Source organism: Protopterus annectens, chromosome 17.part0 (assembly GCF_019279795.1).
Source record: "Protopterus annectens isolate FY-2018-M chromosome 17.part0, PAN1.0, whole genome shotgun sequence".
In the NCBI taxonomy this organism is placed as follows: Eukaryota; Metazoa; Chordata; order Ceratodontiformes; family Protopteridae; genus Protopterus; species Protopterus annectens.
The window spans coordinates 700,060,473-700,083,462 of record NC_056751.1 but is presented as its reverse complement, the minus strand read 5'-3'; the positions used below and the strand labels follow the sequence as shown (position 1 = coordinate 700,083,462).

At 36.7% G+C, this 22,990-nt stretch overlaps 1 protein-coding gene across 2 annotated transcripts in view; it reads left to right on the top strand.

The window, feature by feature from the left end:
- The window catches only part of SDHC (succinate dehydrogenase complex subunit C), a 668,713-nt gene that overhangs the window by 291,633 nt on the left and 354,090 nt on the right, over positions 1 to 22,990 (top strand). For both annotated transcript variants that reach the window (XM_044059331.1, XM_044059333.1), the window contains exons 2-3: positions 6,070 to 6,126; positions 7,030 to 7,131. In XM_044059331.1, coding sequence (XP_043915266.1) covers positions 6,070 to 6,126; positions 7,030 to 7,131 — 159 coding nt within the window. The remainder of the gene's footprint in view (positions 1 to 6,069; positions 6,127 to 7,029; positions 7,132 to 22,990) is intronic.

The window sequence follows — 22,990 nt, the reverse complement described above, 5'->3', positions numbered from 1 at the left end:
TAGTGTCTGAATGTCTCTTGGGCCTTGTACGGTAACAAACTTGCCTCTGGATGAGGACTTGAACCCTATTAAGGGCACAGTCAAATGTACTGGGATTGGTAGAGGGGGTCCCAATGCTCCATTGCTTGGAAGATCCGAAGGTCATTGTACCGTCTGTCTTGTTTTAAAGATGATCAGTTAAAGTTCGTGGGTAACAAAAGGAGGCACCAGACCATGGCTGTAAATAACACAAAATACTTTTTAATCCAAAGTCATATATCAGGTCAGCCCTTTCATGGACTAAGCCACTTCATCAGACAATGTAATGGAAAAAACTCTTCAAGTTATATAACCAACATTTCAATTAATTATGCTAATGCATAGCCCTTCCCTCCTGGCTTAGTTGCAATTGGCCAGAAGTCTAAATTTGAATACCCTATTCAAATTGGGTGCAGGAACTCATCATTAGAATCCACATGCACACACAAATTACATTTGCCACAAGGGAACGTGCCAAATGTGCTCACACTAGGGCTCTGTGATATACTCTGTTGGGACCGAGGTCCACACAGTAACCTTTTTAAATTCTTCTTATTTTTTGAAAGTATATCTTGGGACTTCCCCTACCAATTGTCTAATATCCTCATCAGCACATATGTTCCAGTTCCTGCGGTGTATGATTTTTATTGTATAGGCAGAGAAAAAAAAATCTGAGATACAGTTCATAACAGTGTGCAGTGCAAAATATGTTTTTGTCCAAGAAAATGTGTTAAATTTACTGCCTTGACTTGCTGAGAACAGTAGCAGGGATGGGACACAAAATGGAGGTCTGTGGTTAAGAAATGGTAGCAAAGAATTGAAGCTGGTGGGCTGAGGCAGGGCCACACCAGTCAGTATGACATGTTGTTAACCGAGTGCTCAGTTGGAAAGCGACATGCATGCCATGATCGTTGTAAATGGAACTGTCCTGTGATTGTAGTATCAAAAAATTTGTCGTCACTGGTTGTTGAAACTTTAGAATGTTTTGCTTTCAGGATCTCTGTGGAAAAGCATATTAAGTGTTTGCCATAATTATATAAATTCCACTCCATCCAGTGAATGTGTGTTGGGCTAACATAAAAATAAGTAAATGGCAGCAAAATCTGTCGTAGTTGGTGAAACATAGCTGGCAAACAGTCCAAAACAAAACCGTTATGTACAGCAGTAACATGCAGTCTACATAAGCAGAGTTTGTAGTTGCATTTCTTTGACTTGGTGTGAGCAGAGACTTGCTTACATCAGTAAAAGAACTTTGCTAGTGGAGGCTAACCTTTTCTGGTAAAGGTACATGAACAGGCTGGCCCAGACTTTGGCACCATGGGAGTATAAATGGAGAAAACTGAAGTGAGTAGGCATCAGGTCTAGAAATAAAAACTGGTAGCGAGAAAATTATGTATCTGTGTGGGATGAGGTGCTTGACAACCATTGTGCTTCGCCAAGGACAGTCTGTGTGTCTCATTTCAAAGTTTCTGCAGGTCTGGTAAACGGTTTTGCTGATTGCATTGTGCCTTATTTGAGGTCCAGCTAATGGACCACCCAACCTAACCTCCAAAACAAATCTAATGTGTCTAGTTAATGCTAGAAATCCCAAACAACAAACTGCCGGGCTTTGAAGTTCCCATGCATTTGGAGCACTGCCATGCTTGTGTTATTTAAGTACCAAGTGAATGCTACCTCTATACCAGGACTCTTAGACCTGATGGAAACTGTGATGGCAGCTCCATATTTAAGGACCACATTGCTATAGACAGATACCTCGAGTCCCCCAAGGGGAGCTTCTGTAGAGTCGAATCATGCTGTCAGATTACTGCAGGCTATGGAAGCCCCACCACGTCTCCAGAAAATAACACCACATTCCTAAATATTCTCAACCGACTTCCCTTAAAAGTTACGAATACTGTTATCCTAGGTGGTTAAGTACTTATTGACTAACCAGGGGGACCTACACCACCAACCTAGGATATGTGCAAAAATTCTTGGATGGTATAAACCAAAAACTCCTTGGGCCAATTTGTAAGTGAAACTACTAGAGAAGAGAATACATTTGATCAAGTCGCAACAAACTTACCTTGGGGTGGTACATACAGTATCTATCCCCCACTCCGATCACAAACTAGTAACCTTCTCTACCAATACCTTGAAACTGACTACAGCAAATTGTCACAGAGTTGAAGGACTTTAAACAAAACCTCCTAAACCTTTATGATGATGTCTCTGTTGGAGTGCAACTGTAATACCTTAAATGTCGATAATGCTAAGAGTTAAGCAGAAAAGTTCTCAAACCTGAACAGATGTGTTGTATTGGTAGTTCCACCAGTGGAAAGCTTTAAAAGCATGCATGTGTGGTGGTCCTTCAGCATTAAAACGCAACATAATAAAAGGAAGAATATTCTAAAACTATGTAGCAGAACAGATACGTCTAAACTAAGGAGAACATCAAACTGCTAGAAACAAGACTAAAAGGGGACGGAAGAAAAACAAAAGTATCCCTTGAAAACTCTGTTTAGCCACGGAAGCCAAAGACGGCAGCTTACCTCAGGCTATGTCCCTAACAAATGCACACTGCTACAGTCATCCTGCACTGTAAAGGGGGAGCAACTACAGACCCTGGTAACTATTGCTTCATTAGCCTGATGAGTCTGGTATGCAAAGTTATGGAGCACGTCATCCTGTACCTGCTTAACATAGATATAGGCAATCTCTAAACTCTTGACCCCACGCAGTTTTACTTTGTCAAGGGGAGATCCTGCCTGCTGAACCTGGTTGACTTCTTCGAGGCAGTCACCAAGACTGTGGATGAGGGCAGTGCATACAGCCTACCTTGACTTGGCCAAGGCCTTTGATACCATTCCCCACTCTGTTATCACTGATACTCCGCAAACTAGGCATCACTAGGTGGTTTGCAGATTGGCTCGACCCACAGAGTGAAAATTGCGGATTCCAAGTCGGACTGTTGATCAGTCACGAGTGGAGTCCCACAGGACTCTGTTCTAGGCCCTCTCCTGTTTGGTATCTACTTCTCAGAAGTCCAGGCCAACACAGAAGGACTCTGGTTGACCAAGTTCACTGATGACTGCAAGCTAGGAGTTATCCACTTCCCAAGTGATGCAGACATCCTACAAAAGGGCCTCTCTGAGACCAGTGACTGGTGCCGGAACCATAGCCTAAAACTTAACGGCAAAAAATGTGTTTTCTCCTTTGGAAAAAACTTTCCCACGAATTACCATGTTGATGGGAGCCCACTGAACACTGAAGGGGCTGTAAGAGATCTGGGCACATAAGTCATCAGCCACCTCACTTTCGACCACACATTGCCACTGTGGTCAGAAAGTCCTTCTACGTGAAACCTTATAACCAAAGGTTTCACATGCTGGAAGAAAGGTCATCATCCCTCTCTACTCATCCCTCATTAGACCAGTCATCGAATATAACGCCCCGTTTGGCATGTATCTGACCAGACACCTACAACAGCTGGAGAGGCCACAGTAGTATCTCACAAAAAAAATCCTAGGCCTTAAAAGTCAGGCCCCAGTGGCCAAATGGGTAAGACATTGGCCTCCTAAACCAGGGATTGTGTGTTAGAGTCCCATCTAGGGTGATATAATCTTACAGGGACACTGGGAACTAACTTTGGACAGCATGATTCCAGGGAATCTTCTTGGGCTGGGCTTGTATAGGCTCCAGGGCTGTTAGCCTAGTACACACCTATGAACACATTTCCTACATGGACAAGACTCCCTGAACTTCAGCTGTTTGGTCACTTATTGTCTACTTACAGGTGACCTCTGCTTGACTTACAAAGCCATATCTGACCCAGCCCTACTTGAAATGCTGCACCTAAAGAAATACCAATCCTCCCTTGCCACACACTCGAGCGATCACAACCTTATTACCACAATTAACGGAACATGCTGGAAGGACAAGTTCATTTCCCAAAGACTGCCCATACTCTGGAATAAGCTTCCCATTCATGTCAAGCAGAGCACCTCGCTGGCCCTATTCAAGAGAAATCTTGACGAGTGGATGGGTAACAAAGTTCACCCCAGGGATCACTCCAGTTGCCCTAGTGGATAGCGGCACTGTGAACTAACATTAGGTGGCATGGTGCCTGGGCAATTGATTTGGGCTAGGCTTGTAAAGGCTCCAGGGCTATTAGCCTAGTACACACCTACGAACAAATCCATTACTTATGTCAGAGAAGTGAGAAATGACCTCTAATATTGCTTTAAGCTTGTTCACAACAGTACATTCTACTCTCCAGTGAATATTGCTAACGTACAAGCTAATAAATTTAGTGACTGCTTCACCCCTGAGACACCTATTCCAAACCCTGATTGAGTCATGCCAGTAATCATCACGAGAGTGAGTACTGAAGATAGTCTAACAAAATTAAGAATACGTTATCCAAAATGAAGTCATCCACAGGGCTTGACAACTTTTAGGAGTGCCTATGAAAAAGCAAGCAATAGCGAATACGGTCTTCAACCTGAGCGTGTCAACTGACTTTGTCCCACAGGAGTGGCACATAGCTGTTGTAATGCCACTCTGGAAAGGTGGTCTCACTTAACACCTTGGGAGTTGCAGACACACCAACTTAACAAGCTTTTGTATGTAAGGCTAGTATTATGAGCCCAATTAAATGGGATATCAGAAAGTTTATTAATCTCTTGGTCTCCAGCAATTTGGCTTTATCAAGGGTAGATCCTATTTAAAGAATCTCTTTCTAACTACTTTGAGAAGGTTAATCAGGCTGACCATGTACCTTAACCTTGTCAAGACATTCCATGCTGTACAACATAAGCATTTAAATGAGCTCCAAGGTCCCCTATTTATGGTTAGATAGGTGGCCAGCTGGTTTGAAGGACTCTTATTGTGAGTGCGAGGAAGCGTTCACTGAAAACATGAAGGCAACCTAGTAATAGTCTGTTCTGGGACTTTTGATATTTTTGGTATGTCCCTCTCCAGTTATCAAGTAAGGATTTCTGGTTAATTTTTAAACTGAGTTAAGTCCCCCTCTGACGTATGCAGTGTAGCAGGAGCTTGTGTTTGTCAATTGCTGGTGTACTAAAAATGGGCTCAAACTCTTTACCAAAAAGTGCAACATTGTAGCATTTGGTAAGATCCCTTTTCCCTGTAGCTCCTACTTAAAGCATTGATAACCCATCACTTCAAAATGATGTGAAAGACCTGGGGGCATGGGTTGAGAGCTTATGTTTGACCATTGAGTTGCCGAATTTGTTAGAAAATTTGCCCAGTTCATAGCTAAAGGTACGTCTTCCAGCTCTAAAGTCCTCCTCTACTTGTACTACATACTAATTTGATCCTTCACAGAGTACAACACCCCCGTTGGAATATGTGTCTTACTAGGCTTATCAAGCAATTAGAGAGACCCCAGAGGTTTGTAACTAAAAGGATCAGAGGCATAAAAGACTTTTAACTACCAGAAAGGACTGAAGGCTTTGTCTCAGTACTTTTGTAAGACTCCTTGGGAGCAACTCTGTTTTTATACCTAACCTCAGCACATCAAACAGTACAGCTAATGTCAAGGCCAGAGACCTATGTGCTATAACAAATGAGGGAGGGATTTGTCACACAGCACATAGTTTCTCCAACAGACACACTGCCTTTAAAAGGAGATGTACAACTGATTGGTGGATTGATCACAAATTTGACCCTAGTATATGTAGCTTACCTTGGAAAAGAGAGGCAGGGAGTAAGGGTGGGTATTGGCAATGTGGAAATGGCCTCACCGCTCTGATGCCATGTAACTTCTGTGATCCTGTGCAGTACTTGGCTATTTTTGACCCAAACACCTGTCAATTATTTTTTTTTCTGATTTGTAGGAAATATTCTCGGGTACTAGTTCATTTGCCACTTTCTTCTAAATTTGGCATCCTGTCACTTTCAGGGTGGTAGGACGCTGCCACTTATCCCACAAAACTCTGTTAATTTAACCAAAAGTGGTGAGTCAAACTATAAATGCATCAATAAAAAGTGAATTTGCTTAGTCTGAAGAGTTTAATATCTTTTTTTTTTTCTTTTCTCTTTCAGGCAGGTGGGCCGCCAGTGTCTGAGGACCAAAGTCTTTCCTGTGCTCTGCACCAGACAGTTAGTTGGACTTTTTTGTTCTTTCTCTTAAACTTTAATTCTGACACAGTTGTAATACTCCTGTTGTGATTTATTATGCTGTTATGATGGTACAAGAGTAGGTTATGATACCCTCATGCTTAAAGCTGGATTGTTGTGGCTCCTCATCCTGGACGGGAACAGTTTGCTTAATGCCCACATTATAGTGAGTGGGGCAATTGTATTTATTTACAGTTGTGATGTATTATTGAGCTAATAGAACTCAAAATTCACAGTTATTCTGTTTTTTAGCATCATTAATAATAATCCCTTGTATAGGAACGGAGATGGCAGTTGTCCCTCCTCTTCGACATATCCCTGCTCTTTGGGCCTTTTTCTTGAAGAAAAGGCAGTAGTGTCACTTGTGAGTTTGTGTGGGATACTGACGTGTCATCCAGTTGAGAGCACTTCTGCTGTTACCTGATCCAGTCTTGGAGTACCAGCTATTAGTCACTGGTACAACCTGGATTATTGTGCTAGATATGTATCCACCAAGAGAGAGGCTGTGTTCTTTCTTGAGGTTGTCTTGGGGCGCTTGGACTAGATCACTCTGTCAGCAGTTATTGTATTGCCTGCTCTGTTCTGGACTGACATGTGGTGACCTGAGCTCCACCCAAAGGTATTGCTGATTTAGCATAGTAATGAAGGTCAGTGGTTTGTCTCTTAACCCGCATTCCTAATTACTTGTGGGATTAAACAGAAGAGGCATGTCTAGTAGGTTGGGTACTCTAGCATAGATTTGTTGCTGTTTATTATAAGATGGAGTTTCCAAATGGCAATGCTGCAGCTACATTGTAGTGAATTACTGCTGGTGTTTATCTGCTCAACATGATGTTGGGGTTGTTTCAGGTACTGAGACTGATTCCTGCTTTTGTTTTAAAATAGCATTGCCCCCATGGGTACCACAGCAAAAGAGGAAATGCAGAAGTTTTGGAACAAAAATAATGAACTGAGTCGCCCTCTGTCCCCTCACTTAACTATATACAAGTAAGTACAAATTTTACTGGTTTTGTACACCTTGTTCTGTATATTGTGCACCAGTGCATAGAGGTAGTATGTACACACACCACTCCACCCCCCCCCCTTAATCTGTGCAAGTAACTAAACTTTAGTCTTTGAAAATGCCCATGAAATCCTCAGTCTTACAGTGTACCGTACAGAGCTGGTAGTGACTTCACACAAACTGGTGGCACTCACATAATATGCAGTGATTTGAGACAACTTGACAGCTTAGAGAAAGATTCATATCTGAACCACTGTCATTGTGAACAGAAATGTTGATTCACTGATTATGGCATTGGTTCTCGAAAAGAACTCTCACCTCCCTTGTCAGATTGATTGTGCACAGACAGTTGACAGCTTTGGAGTATGTATGTGAGCCACCCCTTGATTTTTCTTTCTTTATCCTACTGTGTTTAGCAACACTTGTAAACTGGGGTGCTGATAAAATTACACTTGCTGTGTTGCATACAGACAGAATTAGTAATGACTTGAGAACACTTCATTGTGCACTTACAGTACCATTGTGTTTGTTGTTCATTAGGCCATCTGAGTATGGGTAGAATCTTCAAGATGGGAAACATGCACTTGTTACCCTTCTCTTTCAGGAAAGGGGTTATAAGACAAATGGTCATGCAGAGCCATAAGTTTACTTGTTGAAAAATTAATGACAGAATTTATTTTGGATAAGTCTGAATTGGAAAGGTTTGGACTTGAAACGATATATCCACATGCATATGTTGAAAATAGATATATAATCACCTGCAACATGATATTGAAAAAAAATTGTGCTGTGATGTAATTTTATATACACTTCAACATTTGATAGGATCATAGACAAACCATTGGTCAATAAATTAGAACAACTAGGTATTGGTGTAATCTTGAATGTCATATTAGTAAGCCATGCAGCTTTCATACAGCAATTGGAACAGGTGAAATTCCATGTTAGTCAGGGTGTCCCACAGAACTCTGTCCTAGGCGCATACTTGTTTAGATTGTATTTTTCAGATAAATCTTTCTCACCTGAGGTGTTCTACACACTGTGTATGCAGGTGCCTTGAAAATGGGTAACTCCTTACATGTGGTGCAGATTGGTCTCGTCTTGCAAGGGAGCTGGACTAAATTGACAGTTTGGGCACAGGAGAATAATATACTGATAAATGCATCAAAGCTTAGTGATTTGAGAGAGACTGATTGAAAGGTGAATATTTTAATACAGCACAAAATGATTGAAACTGTAGATTCATTTAGAGACTTGAGTATGTGGATAGATCAGCTTTGAATTTTTATAATCCTTTTCAAGCAGGTGGTTAATGATGGTAATAGAACTGAAGGCTGTATAAAAAGATAGTCTAGGAAATCATTTAGACCCGTGCAAGAGTATGGAATAACAATATGGAAACTTCATAAGAAAATGAGCATAAGTAAATTGGAAAGAGTACAGTGGAAATCTACCAAGGTCATCCATGGATGTGAAAATGTAAGTTGTAATGAGACTAAAATGTCTGAACTTGTACAGTGTCTTGTATAGATATTTAAAAGGAGATGTTATTCGGGTATATAGAGCATTTAGAAACAACTGCCTCTGGGAATTTTTAGGTCATCAAACAGTAGTAGACAGTCATTCAATAACCTTTGTAGAAGGTTACATAGGAATGACATGTACTAATTGACTCTCCTGAGAGTAATTCACTACTAGTATAGATATTTTATGAGCAATTTTGGTACTTTGTTATGGGAATGACTGTTTTGGTATATTGGTAGGCTAAAAGGATATTGTTGTCCATGCTGGAAATATTTGTATGTACTGCCCTCTCCATTTATGTATAGATAATGTGTGGGTTCCAACTCAAACCCGTTACAGTACCCCAGTCAGTGTGAATAGAGATTTGTCCATATATAGTTGATGGTTGTCTAGACTTCTGAACTGTTCCTTTCATGTGGTCTTGTGCAAAGAGTGAGTTTTGGATTTTCATTTGGCTTCCTTTATTATCCTATACATATTTCCTCCAGAACCTGTTTAACTGAGCTTTGAAAGCAGGGCTGGTTCAGTGTACTTGCTGGCTGCTGCCCCCTCCATGGTAAAAAAAAATAAATTTAAATTCAGAAAGTCTATTTTGACTTTTAATACACTGAGTTCAGAGAAGCCAACATATACACGCACACACTTATAAAAAGGTATAGTCCGTTCAGGTTGTTTACAGACCATTCTGGTAGTAAACTTACTCCACTGATCTGTGGAGCTCTTCCATGCTTTTGTTGAGGAGACACCTCATTCAATGGTGATCTCCCGGGGCTGCAGCATGAAGCTGCAAAGAGACTTGCCAGTTGGCTCAGACTGTCACTTGTGACTGAGACAGCCAGAGATTTGGAAGTGACTGGAGGAGTGAGCATGGGAAGCTATTTATCATTTTGCAATTCTAGAATTTTTTTTTGTTTTTATTACAGGCAAATATGCCTGTTACTGCCAGAATGGAGGAAGGTATAGTGCAGTGTGTATGTATGGGGGGTTGTAGATGTTTAAAACTGTTCCTTATTTCACAGAACGTTTTTGATATTTTGTTGCCTCTTATTTTGGTCTTGTCCTCTTAATTTCGTGAGAATTGTAGAGGCTAGATTGTGGTGAATGGTAACCTACATTTGAGTTTCAGATTTAACAGCATTCAAATGCACAGGCTGTTATGCTATCAAATTTCTAAGTATTATATAGTTGTCCCTGTTTTTGGTCCATTGTCCACCATTGTTTTAGCTTTCTCCTTGTTTCTTGAGATACAAGGTTTGAGTATTATGGGGATACAACGAGTTTCACACTAATCTTAAAGCAGTGAGCTGGCAAGATAAATTCCTGCATAATAGTTGTCTGTATATTTATATAGATCCAGTCATCTGAGTGTATTCAGAATTCTGATGAGTAGAGAAAATGCATTGCAGTGGCCAAGGATGAACACAGGATTAGCAGCAGATTTCTTCAGCTCCACCAATTTCATTACATTGACAGGAATTAATTACTTAAAAAATTAATTTTTGAAGTAATTTTCTTTCTAAATATATTTATTTTATATAGTTCTTGAACTATATCTAAAAAAAGAAAGGAAATCTTAATAATATTCCTGTCAGAAATTACTTTGGAAATTTTCCTGTCAGTTTATCAGTCTGAAATGAGTTCCAGTAAGACAAATTCTCAAGACTCCAGCATCAAGAAAGAACTTCAGTCTCTGATAATTATAGTCCAGCAACTTACTGCTAAGATGGATAAAATGGATACTAAAATAGACACTTTCATAGAAAAAACTACAAAACAAATAGACTTGTTACATATGGACCTGCAACAACAGAAGATCCAGATGACAGGCATAGAAGAAGCTGTGAATGACATGGAAAATAGAATACAAGAAGAGGAAATCAACATTGAGTTTCTGCTGAAACAAAATACACATTTACAAACAAAGCTGGATGACCTGGAAAATAGATCTAGGCAATAACATTAGGATTTTGGACTGCCAGAAAATATTGAAGGTAACAATATTACTTCTTTTTAACAACATGGCTCCCTAAAACTTTAGATTTACCAGAAGCATTCTCTTTTGGTATCGAAGAGCACATAGATCTATAGCTAATACTAACTCTAACAAAAACTATCCTAGATCAGTTATAGTTAGATTTCTATCATCTTTTGATAAAGAGATGGTTCTTAAATCTGCTTGGGCTAAAGCTCCTGTTAAGATTAATGAAACAACTGTGCGTTTTGACAATGACTATTCTTCCATGGTATTAGCTAAAAGTTTTTCTGCCACTAATAAGGGAGCTTAAAAAAGCACAGTTTAAAACATACCTTCTGTTTCCTGCCAAGCTTAAAATCTTCCTTCCTGATGGTCCTAAAATTTTCGATGACTTAGACTCTGCTTTACTGTTTATCAAAAAAAATAAGATTTTGGAAAAAATAGAAGAAATGGAATGGGCTAGTCCTTCGTTAAAGAGACTGGCAACTGAAACTTCGTGGAAGACTTCAAAGAAGAAGAGACTAAAAAACAAATGATTTGTACTATATTTTTTTTTCTCTCTCATCATTTTATTTTATTATTAATCTTTTTAAATATAATTCCTGCATTTCCAAGAAGCAACAAATATTTTGAAAAAGATTTAATCAAAGTTATTCTCTGTGTGCAAAGAAAATGTTTTGTTTCATAACTAGTCAAAATATCTGGAGATTTAATGGCAAGCTGTGATTTAACTTGTTTCTCTTTCTGAAGAGGAAAAATAAAGTCAGTAATTTGATACATTTTTTTTTTCCTTTAAAAGTTTATATGTTCTTCAAATGCTATTTCTAATTATACTTTCTTGATTACACTGCTTATGCTTGTTTGTAAATAATCTGTCATGCTTTAACTAATAATAATTAGAACTAAATAATAGTAAATAATACGCTGGGTGTATTTAAATTACTCCACGGTTGGCATGGTTTGGTCCCGAGGGACCAAACAGCCAACCGTGGGTAAAATTAGCATTACCCACACCCAGAAGTGGGTTATTGCTATTATATGACATTATTTAAGAAAAGAAACTATTACTTTTCTTAAATAATGGCATAGTATAATGCCTGTTTACTGCCCTTCCGCAGATGTCTGAATCGCGGCAGTTCTGATGTACTGCGCCTGCGTAGTACATCAGAGCTGTGGGCAAAAGCAACGGAGAAAGCAAGATCTCAGTTACTTTTTTTAGTGTCTCGCTATGTTAAATGGGTTTAACATAGCGAGACAGTTTTAAAATAAGCAACGGACATCTCCGTTGCTTATTTTACTGTCTCGCTATGTTAAACTCATTTAACATAGCAGACTAAAAAAGCAACGGAGATCTTGCTTTCTCCGTGCTTTTTAAAATGTCTCGCTATGTTAAATGGGTTTAACATAGACAGCTTTAAAATAAGCAACGGAGATCTCCGTTGCTTATTTTAAAGCTGTCTCGCTATGTTAAACCCATTTAACATAGCGAGACTCGTGTTTTAAAAAAACGAGTTATACTAATGGAAAAAAGTCAGGGCGACCGGACTTTTTCCATTAGTATAACTCTATTTACAACGGGCATGCTGGCCAATCAGCGTGCACGTTTTGGGGGGGTCATGGTATAATATGTTTTATTTTTAACTCTATTAATATAAACCGTAAGTAATATTCTATTGTATATACTTCTTATAGCTTTCTCTTACATTTTTTTTTATTTCTGCCTTACACCCTTTTACTTTCTACTCTCTTTTTCTTTTCTTTATTAATATATAGAAATACGTTTGATCATATAGACACAGTAAATAAGATTCGCATAGGAGTTGAGTTGGGACAAAAATGTTGTTTTGTTGCTTATTAATAATTTTGGGCTTGATTTCACTTACATAGAGTCTGTAATAACCTGTAGAATGCATTGTGAAGGTTTTGTCATGTTTGGATGCATTTACACTGCTAAATGAATGTTTGTCACTAGTTTTTAATAAGTTTCCCGCCAAAATGTTAAGAGAGACAATCTGGGATGTGGGCTGTCTCATGCACAGTGTCCATGAGCTACTTCAAAAGCTTCAACTCTCAGAATTCTCACAGAGAAGCTGAAAGTAGCTGGTCTCACCTTTGACCTCGGTATCATACTGACACATCACAGATACAGGAATAGCAGATTAATAATATGTGTTAAAAACCTATGTCCCAAACATATACATTACTATAACTCCTTTAATTCATCTGATTGGCAAGCATAAATAATTTTATAACTCTATACTGGAAGAAATTGTCATGTGATATATTTTAAAGCAGTAGTATAGCATGTTTGTAAAATCTGGTTACTAAAATGTGTTTGCTGTGCATTATTTTGTATAAAGCAGACAGATTTATTGAAGGGACAGCAGTGTAAGATGGTGCTCAGTAAAGATACAACTCTGTGAGATCAGATATATATATATATATGTATATGTATATATATATATATATATATATATATATATATATATATATGTATATATATATATATGTATATATATATGTATATGTATATATGTGTATGTATATATATATATATATATATATATATATATATATATATATATATATATATATATATATATATACATATATATATATATATATGTGTGTGTGTGTGTGTGTGTGTGTATATATATATATATATATATATATATATATATATATATATATATATATATATATATATATATATTTAACATTTGTTGACCGGGAATGTCCGACTAGGTTCCACAGAGCCTGTTTTCAGCGAGGCCGGGAGAAATGCTCCAGATGTGTGTGTGTGTGTATATATATATATATATATATATATATATATATATATATATATATATTTATATGTATATATATATATATATATATATATATATATATATATATATAATGTGTGGATATGTATATAAATGTTTCTGAGAATCTGCTTAACTATGAAGTATGATTTATAACAATTTCTATGAATACAATATTTTATTGTATTGGCAATAATGAGTTTGAGTAAATGCTCATATACAAGCAATTCAAGGTTTTTTTGGAAGCTGTTAACTGTATTTACATGACAGAAAATAGATGCATCCTAATATATGTAATGTCTGAATCATATTAGCCAAAGTTTTTGATTTAAATGAATGTTAGAACTTATTTTTCTCTCCTCTTGATTTCTAACATCAAGATTATTTGAATGCTATTTGAATACAAGTGTTTTATATTACATGGATGTATATAGTAGTATGAACAGTTTTAAAAAAAAAAAGGTTTATTTTAGTTTATATGATGCTGTTTTACCAAATGTGTAGTCTTGTCTTGCTAGATAATTGAATTGAAAACTGTACTTCAGTTAAATATAACTAGTATTAAATTGATAAGGTGGTAGCTGACGTACTGCTGCTTAGGGTAGGAGGTTAACTTGAGTGGTAAATACTACTCTAAGTTGGAGTTTATAACTCCAGGCTGGATGCAAGGTTTAATCCTTACATTATTTTCACTTGTTCATTGTTATTTGTTTATAGTTTTGACATCCACAATATATTTTGTACATTCATTGTCACTACAAACAAAATTGAATCCTATACGAAATCCCATAAGAGATTCAATAAATACAGCTATATTTAAAGGTACACCTAAAGGAGGAGATGTAACATTACTTATCTTGTTATTTGTTATTTTGATCATAAGATTCTTAAGTTTTAAAAATGCCAAATGACATCTTTGAAAGGAATTTCTTTAAACATTAATGGATTGAATAATCCATGTTCAAGGGCAAGCCTAATAAGATGCATTAATTTACATAAGGCCAACTTAGTCTTCCTACAAGAAACCCATCTCTTGAAAAAAGATATTGATAAACTAGCCACAAACAAATATACAGTATTGGTTAGTTCAGAGCACACTCAGAAAAAAAGAGGAGTGGCTATTTTATGGAATAAAAGTATGCCCATTCCTAAAACCATTAAGTCTTATCAGGATGACAAAGGAATGTTTTGTATGGTTACAATACAAATTAATGGGAAGACTTACACTTTAATGTATATTGGATACCTGGAATTGGTATTAATACAGTGAAACATCATCTTGATAAGATCATATCATTCTCTATAGGAGATATTATTTTAGCTGGTGACTTTAATTGTATGCTACATGAAAGTGATACTACCACTATAGGAAAGAGAAGAATTACATCTAATGCAAAACATTTAAAGGATTTTGCTAATTCTTATTTGAATGGTATTAATAATCAGATTCAAAATCATTACCATACACCTTTTTTTCTAACAGATACAAAGCTTATTCAAAAATAGATAGGGTCTTTATTTCTAACCAGATGGTAACAGATTTAATTAATTCCAAAATCATTTCATGTCCTATATCTGATCATAATTCAATTGTTTTTGAATTCATGATAAAAAATACTCATAATGTTCAGATCAAACTCAACTAAAAGACTATAAAGAATATATACTTTCAGAAGTAAAACATTTTTTAGACATAAATAACACTCCTGAAGTCTCCATTGTTTATGTTTGGGATGCCTTAAAATCATATCTATATGGACAAAGTATCAGATGGTATAATAATAAAAGGAAATCTTGGGATAAGGAATTGTTAGATATTCAAAGTAAATTAGACTCTTATAAACATAATAATAAAGAAAATATTATGGACAAGAAAGTTATTGAAGAAATAAACAAACTAAATGAGAAATACAAAGAAATTTTAACTCTAAGTTAAAATAACTTTAGAGAAATACAAGTTTTTGTCTTATTCAATAAGCCCCAAATACTTACTTAGACTTAAAAATAAAACAAAAAGGTTGAATAAACAAAACCATATCAAAGAAATCTTTTCTCTAAGGAAAAAGAAGAATGTTTCTAGTATACCAGAAATACTAGATGAATTTAGAAATCACTTTCACAAAATTAACCATAATAATATTAACATGGAACCTAAAGATAAAATAAAGGAGTTTATAACCACAAATATGAATAAAAAGCTTAATAAACAATAGATTTTGCAAATAGGAAAAAGAAAGATTTAACACTTATTAGTCTTGATATAAGTTCAGCATTTGATTCAGTAAGTTGGGACTATCTGTTTACCTTAATGAAGTGCACAAACTTCTCGGATGCATTTGTAAATCTAATTGAACATTTATACAAAGGAACGTTGGCTTATATTAAGGTAGGAACATATGTTTCACAAAAAATACCCATTCTTAAAGGTACAAAACAAGGATGTCCACTTTCTCCACTATTATTCACTTTAGTAATGGAGCCTTGGGCTAATTTGATCAGAAACAGTACTGACCTAGAGGGTTTTGAAATAGATGAAAATACAACATCCAAAATTCAACTTTTTGCAGATGATGTTCTAATTACATCAGCAGGATCTAATTCTTCTATACAGTCTCTATTTGATAACATGATGAATTTTAAAAGTATTTCTGGTTTAATATTCAATGAAGAAAAAACTAAAATACTACCTATATATACACGAAAAAATATTCTCATTAGTGATTTTACTAAATATGTACCCAATTCAGGTCAGATAACTTATTTAAGTATAATACTATTTAAAGATATTAAATCTATTATATATAATCATTATAATACCTGTTTTCTTAATATACAAAATCTTTTTAATACCTGGAATAATATGTTTTTTACTATGGAGGAGAGACTTACAATTATTAAAATGATAATATTCCCCAAGATTTTATACTTAATACAATCAATAATACTTCCACCTACAAAAATAATTATCAAGAAACTGAACACACTAATGTTAAATTTCTTATGGGCACCTAATAGACCTAGGATTGCATTAAAGAAACATACTAATAGCTGGTCTCAAGGGGGTATTTCTTTTCCAGACTTTAATTTATATACTATCTCTTCTATTGTAAAAGTTATTACTTTATTAATAGATCAGTCATATGTCACAAAATGGAAAGATTATTGGGAGCTAATTAGTATACACTTCATGAAAATCTCCTTAACACATAAAAATATGATTGTAAATAACTCCATGTTATGGTTACTAAAGGAATTTTGTACTTCACCTATTACACCTAAACATATGGTTTGTTACCCATTAAATATTATTATTAGTTATCGTAACTTTATATTCATGCACCCTAAGTATAGGGAATGGAATTTTATTGTATTTCCTATAATGTATACTCAGGGTATGCTTTTGTCATCTACTTCTGAAGGAACTCATTTAGCTATAGATAATGATCTAAAATACTGGTATCAGTTGATATCTGATAAAGTTAAAAATCTAGACTTCTTAAAACAAGAATTTGATCTAAGAGAAACTTGCTGGTTAGAGGTTCAGACCTTTAGACAACATCTCATTAATAAAATAGATTTAATGTCTATAACTGTTAAAGAATCTATTGCTGGTTAGAGGTTCAGACCTTTAGACAACATCTCATTAATAAAATAGATTTAATGTCTATAACTGTTAAAGAATCTATTCCAACACTGATTGATTACTTGATATTAAATTTACAACATAAAGTTTCTGATAAAGGTAAACTTTCATACATACATAAAGTTATCAGACAGACTTTTTACAGTGTAGATTCATACTGGAATTATTTCACTTCTATTAATGGGGACCCACCAAATCAACAAGATAAACAATATATATTGGAATCTGCTTATAGAACTACGTCTTCCATTGTCTGGAGACTTTATACATGGAAATTTTTACATAGATCTTTTTATACACCTTTGATGATGAATAAAATAAATAATAAAGATAATCTATGTAAGAGATGTAATGTAGAAATTAATGCTGACTGGGCTCATATGTTTTATGACTGTATAAAATTGAAAGAATACTGGAAGTCAATTTAATGAATTTTTGCAGGCTCTTTTTACAGATTTCTAAATCTCTTATATTATTCAACACACCTGTACCTCAAAGTGTTAAAAAGGTTAAGCTTCCCTTGTTATGGTCTATTCTAGCAGTGGCTAGGAAAATAATAACTAGAAATTGGATTTCAGATACACCTCCTTCGTTCAATGAATTTAAAAATGTTATGAATATAGTGTGCCATATGGAAATAAACACAATTAGGACTAGAACAAATAGAAAAACATCTTATTTTATTGTATGGGATAATTTACAAAATTTGTTAAAAAAATTTTAATTTCAATAGCATGGTATTTTAGTTTAATTAATTGATCTGATTGTAGTGGATGTCTTTGTAAATACTTTAGTTGTTTTGTTGAATATTATAATAATACCTATTTTTAATTACTTGTATAAAATTGTTATGATATTTCTCTTATATGTTAAAACAATAAACCTGTTTTGAAAAATAAGAATTCTGATGAGTAGAGGCCTACAAATGGTTTAAAATATGTGTGCGCGTGTGGTGCTGCAGATTTATTGATGTACGTTTGTCCTTTGTAAAGTTTTTTTTTTTTTTTTTTTCCTCTCTCTCTCTCTCTCTCTCTCTGGTTGGGCAACAAGGATTGTAGCAGTTGCTAAATAATGATGACAGACATTTCAGTTTCAGGTTTGACAGCCTTACAAAAAGCATACAGACTTAAAACGTGTTGTACTAGCAAGCCAGTAGCTTTCACTAATTGTTGGTCCCTTGTCCACCATTTTTTTTTTTTTTTAGATTGACAAGTTGAAACATATGGTGACGTAGTTTGCAGTCATTTGCCTGTGTTCTGACAGCAGTGAAGTAAGAGGGCTATAATTTCCTGTGTGGCAGTTATTTATAGGCTCATATAAGGTTACAACGCTAATGGCCTTAGGGCTTTTTCAAACCTAGCCATGTAAAAAACTGTGAGTACCCTAGTTGACAATAGTTAAATGGTCATTATTTGCAGAGCAGTACTATGATCAGCACTGAGTGCCCCTATCCAAGAGGGCAGTAGGTACCACCCCCAGGGTGAATTTGTGGTTTCCTATCCAGTTGTCAAGGTTGCATTTAATTAAGGTCATTGAGGAGCTCTGCTTCACATGAACTCTGAGCTTATTCCAGAGGAGCAGTAATCTCTGGGAGACATGTCTCTTGGTCAGGTTGCATTAAATGTCACAGGCCTGGTTGAGATCTCTGGAGTGAGAGACTGATTTGTGGATGTGCAGCATTTCCATTAGGGCAGGGCGAGAGATTGTTCTGTAGGCCAGGCACAGGTCACCTCTCAGCAACCTGTATGGTAAGGGTACAGTGATAGGGCTTTTGGTCTTTCAATGTAGGTCATGTCATGAAAGCCCTGAATTCTGTTGGTTACAAATCTCTGTGGTCTCTCTAGCTGCTGTGGGTGTCTGGTGAGATACATATACAGAAGGGAGCATTGTACTCTCAGTGGTCTGATAAGGGCCAAGTACAGTAGAGTAATGACTTCCCTAGTCTTGGATGCAAAGCCCTTATTTGTGAGATGGGCAATGTCGAAGGCTTTCCTTACTACTGTGGACACTGAGTGAAGGTTAGATTGCTGTCGACCTGCGTTCAAGTCGTGTGCCAGTTTGAGCTTAGAGGGGTGCTGTCTATATCGTAAATAGCAGGCGCTACTTTTATGTCAAAGGGGGATAATGAGGCAATATTTTGCGTTTAGTTGTATGTATGAGTTGTGCAGTTATACAGGTGGCTGTAAGTGGGTGTGTGTCTGTGTCTTGGGGAGGACTGTTTAAAATTATTTTGGTCACTTTGGCCAGTTTCTATTTTTTATATTTTGATATCGGAGATATATTCAGTTAAAGTTGGCTTTAATTGCTGGGTTCAGGGGATGTCTGTGAACTGAGGTGATTGCTGCTCTTTTCTCAAAATAAGCAGTTATTCTGACATTGCATAAGTAGTGTGCAGAAGTTTTCACTTAGTCTAACAATAGTGTTCTCCAGGTGGCAGCTGTGGCAGGATGTGCGATGGCTATTGATCACTGGCAGTGTTGCATTGAGTAGTGCTGCCATCCAACAGCACTTGAATCTCCCATTGAGTTTTTGGCTGTTCATTCTTTGTGTGAAGTCTGCATGCTGTCCTTGTGTCTGTGCAGACTTTATTCATGTGCTTTGGTTTCTTCTCCCAGACCCTATGTTAATTGATACATGCCTTTGTCCATTTGTTTTTACTTTTAATCCTAATCTTGAACCATAATGGTACACAGAAGATGCCTGTTTTGAGAGGGGTAAGAAAACTGGTACTATTCCTATTTAGGGTTTAACTATCCTTGTCATTATCTCCAGTTTATTGGGGAATTACTTAGCTTTGAGCATTAAGCTTTAGACACCACTTATTCTTCAAAGAAATAGACTGAATATGACTATGGTGGTTCTTGTTCAGGCCACTATTAAATCAGATTGTAAAATAAAGTAAAACATCTAACTACCCCTTTGAATTTAATTCCTCTAGACTTAAATTACAGTAGAGCACTGGCCAATTACAGAATATTTAAAAGCATGGGGGAGCTAAAAAGTAAGACAGTGTGGGGCCAGGATGAGGAGAAAATAGGGCACTGAGGAAAATGCAGGGGAGACTAGTTGATAACAGGGGGGCCATGGAGTCCTTTATATAGGGCTCTGTTTTATTTGAGGCTTGCCTTGTTGCTTGTGGCTGTATAGCTAAAGTGTATATAGCCAATGTGGCTGCAATTGGTAGATGTATAATGAGACAATCTGTAGATAAGTGAATGGCCCTCATCTGTTTGATCACAAGCAACTGTTACTGACCTTTTGCATTTAGCCCACCTATTCATTTACTTTCAGCAGCCACCCCTTGCTTTGAATTACCAGCCTCCACTGTTTAAAAGCTGGGGGGAAGCAATGCTTCACTGAATTTGCAGCTGGTCTGCACTGTTCTAACATGTCTGCGTATCCAAATCAAATTGTGTTATGGTATTAACATTTTTGTCTTGTGCTGATTTTTCTGCAGTCTCACTGATAGACATCATTGCAACCATTTTTCTGTGTCTCAGCTGTAATATGTGTGTGTATTTGTTAGACTGCACTAAGTTTTCTGGACAGTCTTCCTGAGAGACTCAGTGAGTTTTACTACTAGCAAACTGGTTTGGTTTCTCCTAGCTCATTAGTGAGTGCTGTTGCTTGACTCAAAACAGTTTTTGTCCGTATTCACTGCTGCTGTACTGAAGATGCTTGTGATCTGTGTACTTGACTCGATTCATGTGTCTGGTTAGAACCTTGTGTTCATTGTCACTAAGTGTACATGCACTTGGCTGATATGGAGTCGTGAGCTGCTCTTGCTCTTCTCTAGCAAGTTTGATATTTATGTTTTGAGGCAGTGTAGAAACTGAACTACTGTAACAAAGGCCTCTGCAAGGACGGGCAGGTGCACAGGCTCAAAAACCAAAGTCATACCAACAAAAAGCCAGCACCCAACTGGAGCATACATATTTTAATGTGTAAAAACAAACAAACCCCACAAACAACCATGTTTACTAAAAACACACTATTGTTGCCACAACATAACTTTGTTTTTGAGAAGTGTTCGTTGTAGATGAATCTTGAAGGCACGCCCTCACAACAGTACACAGTTGGTAAGCAATACACACAGTCCCACAGCCCAAAGTGCATCCACTTCAGTCAGTGGTTAAGAAGCCCTTCCCCAAACATCCTGGAATTGGGACCAAGAGATCTGTCAGTGGGCTGTACTTGCGCAGCAACAACGTTTCACTTTAGCAGCCATTGCAACACCCTTCAGTGATTCTGAAGGGTACATGGCATGTCTGCAGACCTACAGTGGGTGCAGCAAATCTAGGAAGTGCTTTAATAACTGCTGACTCTTGCTACACTATACTGATGAGAATGGACAAGAACAGGGGGTGACTGCTGTCTTTGGAACCAACTTTTGTGATGTTGCCAAGGCTGTCACATTTGTCCATCCTGACAGCCATCAACCTGGTGGTGACCTATGTGGGAGTGTGGTGAATGACCTCACGTGTCTCAGCCAAGTAGAAATGCAGCTGGACCTTGGCAAGTGTGGCAGAGACTGGTTTTGGGTAGTACTTTGTGATTGGCTACAATTTATTTGCCTTAGTTTACCAGGTGTAGACCCTTTTCAGTGGAGGCCTGGGGGGAAAAAAGCTCCATATCACATATATTTGAATGATTAATAGTGGAATGGTGGAATGTACTCAGTTACACAACAGTTGGATCATAATTTTAAATTTACTGTATTTAAATTACATTCAGCTCGGACCCATCTGTTAATAGTATCTAGAGCATGTGAAATGTGTAAACTTAGAACAAATCATCATTAGTTTACAGTGTGTGTATGTACTTCCACTGCAGTTTAACACAGACAGCAAATAAGGCATAAGCATATTTTATTCAAATAGTTACTGTGCTGGTTATACATCTCCAGTAAAATTACTACAGTAAACGTGTGATTATTTGTATGACTTGACTGCAAAAGGAGGGGAATTGGTAATGGGTGTTATAAAGGGAAAGACTTTTACATAGGATTTCATTGGTATTGTCAAAACTGTAAATTATACATGGGATAAGACATAGCATAAGAAAGGGTCTTGGTAATGGAGATTTTAAATTGTACATAAGATGCGAGAGTTTATATCTGCTAGGATCAACTTCCACACTATAGCAGTGTATACAGTGTTGAGATGACTTCTGTTTCTGAGCAGGTGAAAGGTGGTGTTGGTTTAATCATCACAGCTGTCTGAGGTGTTAGCCCTAGTTTAATAACGGGATTATGTCCTGGCATTCTGTCTGGGGGTTTAGTAGGTGTTTCAGCCTGTTGGTAATATCAGAATAGGCAAGTAGACCACTCCAACCATTTAAGGGAGGGAAGTGCCACACACTGGTGTTTGATTAACATGATGACTTGTAAACTTTGCAGTCTGTTATAATATTGCTCCAGTTTAGCTGGCTGAGAGGACTGATCGGGAATATGGGTCTGAGCTATAATCTTGTAAGCATATTCTGTTAGGAAAAGATTCACTTTAACCTCCTAGTTTTATGGTTAGTTTTTTCATCTGCATGTTGGATGTGATAAATGGTCTTAAGTCGCACTCATTTTGTACTAGTTCAGTTATAGTATTGACTGACTATATTTTTCAGTTGTAAGACTTTGATTGGATCAGAGGTGAAAAGACCATTAGCTGAGTTTATTTGGATTTATTGTTCTAACCAGATTTCATATTTTTGTAAAGGAGTGCTGTGTATCATCTTGGAGTTTGAAGAGGTGGCACTGTAGTATTGAGTCCTCTTCATTTTGGATTAGGTTTGCAGGATGAGACTGTGTGCATTTTATTTATAAATGTATGGAGTAAAGGTCCTAATATTAAACTGTGTGGCATACCTAGTGTTTGGAATTGAGTTTCAGTTCAGTGTAT